The sequence below is a fragment of the Frankliniella occidentalis genome, unplaced genomic scaffold, assembly GCF_000697945.3.
Source record: "Frankliniella occidentalis isolate FOCC.00 unplaced genomic scaffold, Focc_3.1 Scaffold2858, whole genome shotgun sequence".
In the NCBI taxonomy this organism is placed as follows: Eukaryota; Metazoa; Arthropoda; class Insecta; order Thysanoptera; family Thripidae; genus Frankliniella; species Frankliniella occidentalis.
Genome location: NW_026269930.1, coordinates 1 through 1,297, shown reverse-complemented (window position 1 = coordinate 1,297; position 1,297 = coordinate 1). Strand labels below are relative to the sequence as shown.

Genomic DNA, 1,297 nt, shown 5'->3' with positions numbered 1-1,297 from the left:
TTTTTCTGATTTTTTTTTCTTCATTTTCCTGTGATTTTTTTCTGACTTTTTCCTAATTTGTTTTCCTAATTTTTGTGTGTGCCCTGCAGAGCTGGACCTGATTCCCGCCTGCGCCACCTTCTTGTCTTGCCTGTTTCTGCGCCTGGAGTTGGGCATCGTGATCGGCATCGGCATCAACGTGCTCTTCCTGCTGTACGCCTCGGCGCGGCCGACCGTCTGCGTCCAGAGGGTCATGGTAAGTCGTAAAGCCTCGCTCCGCCCGGTGGTGGTGGTGGTGGCTGCCGCCGCGTGGGTAGGCAACCCATTCGACTCCAGCTGAGCGCTTTGGCGCCGGTTGCGCCAGCGTGGTCTTCCCTCGCCCGGATCTTGAGTAAATTGGGTTGCCTACCGAATAAAAATATTTTACCGGAAAAATGAGTCGGTAAAACTCAAACCTGTAAAGATGACTCGGCCGTGCCGTATCGTCCTGCCTACTTTGCGTTCACTGACATTTTCAACTGTTGGACTCCCTTTTGCAGAGCGCCGTGGGCATCGAGTACCTGCTGGTGACGCCGGACCGCAGCCTCGTGTTCCCCTCCGTCGAGTACGTGCGCAACATGGTGTCCAAGGTGGGCATGAAGCAGGGCTCCAGTTCGGTGCCGGTCGTCATCGACGCGAGGCACATCTACGGCGCCGACTTCACTGCCGCCAAGGTTGGTAAACCACCGCTCAGCTCGGAAACTAATGGTTTAAAACGTTTCGTTCAAAACCGCCTGCTCAACTTGCTACTCTTCCTGCGCGCGCAATTCCAGGGAGTGAAGTCGCTGACCGAGGACTTTGTGAAGCGGAAGCAGCCCCTGCTGTTCTACAACCTCAAGCCCACCGTGGTGGAGGTGTTCCAGGGCGTGCGGCCGGGCGACCTGCGCTACTGCCGCACGGAGGCCGAGCTCAACGACCTGCTGAGGAGCACGTGCTCGGGCAGGGAGCGGTCGTCGGTGTGACGGACGGGGAACTTGGAGCGCCGTGTGTGTGACGGGGCGTCGTGTGAGAAAAAGACAGCGAAGCTGCCGTGGAAAGGCATACTGAATGTTTTGCAAGGGCAGAAAATCCCGCCAAGGTTTATATAAGTAGGAAATTTAAAAAGTTTTAGGTGCTATGTGAATTTTGACTTCTTTGAGCACAAGCTTGAAGCGAAGATGTCGCCCTTTTGTGTTTTCATTGGTTTTAATGGAACTCCTGAACTCAGTCTGTTGAGGTAGGGCATTATTATGTTGTCATATTTATGATTTTAGGCAACTTTTCTGTTGATTCTTTTATT

At 53.4% G+C, this 1,297-nt stretch overlaps 1 protein-coding gene across 1 annotated transcript in view; it reads left to right on the top strand.

Moving 5' to 3' along the window:
- LOC113213780 (sodium-independent sulfate anion transporter-like) overlaps positions 1–1,290 on the top strand; it is a gene marked incomplete at its 5' end in the record, with an annotated part of 3,425 nt that extends 2,135 nt beyond the window's left edge. Inside the window, 3 exon segments of the mRNA XM_052276413.1 lie at positions 90–235; positions 519–692; positions 792–1,290. Of these exon segments, the coding sequence (XP_052132373.1) occupies positions 90–235; positions 519–692; positions 792–980 (509 nt within the window).
- Positions 1,291–1,297: the final 7 nt, after the last annotated feature.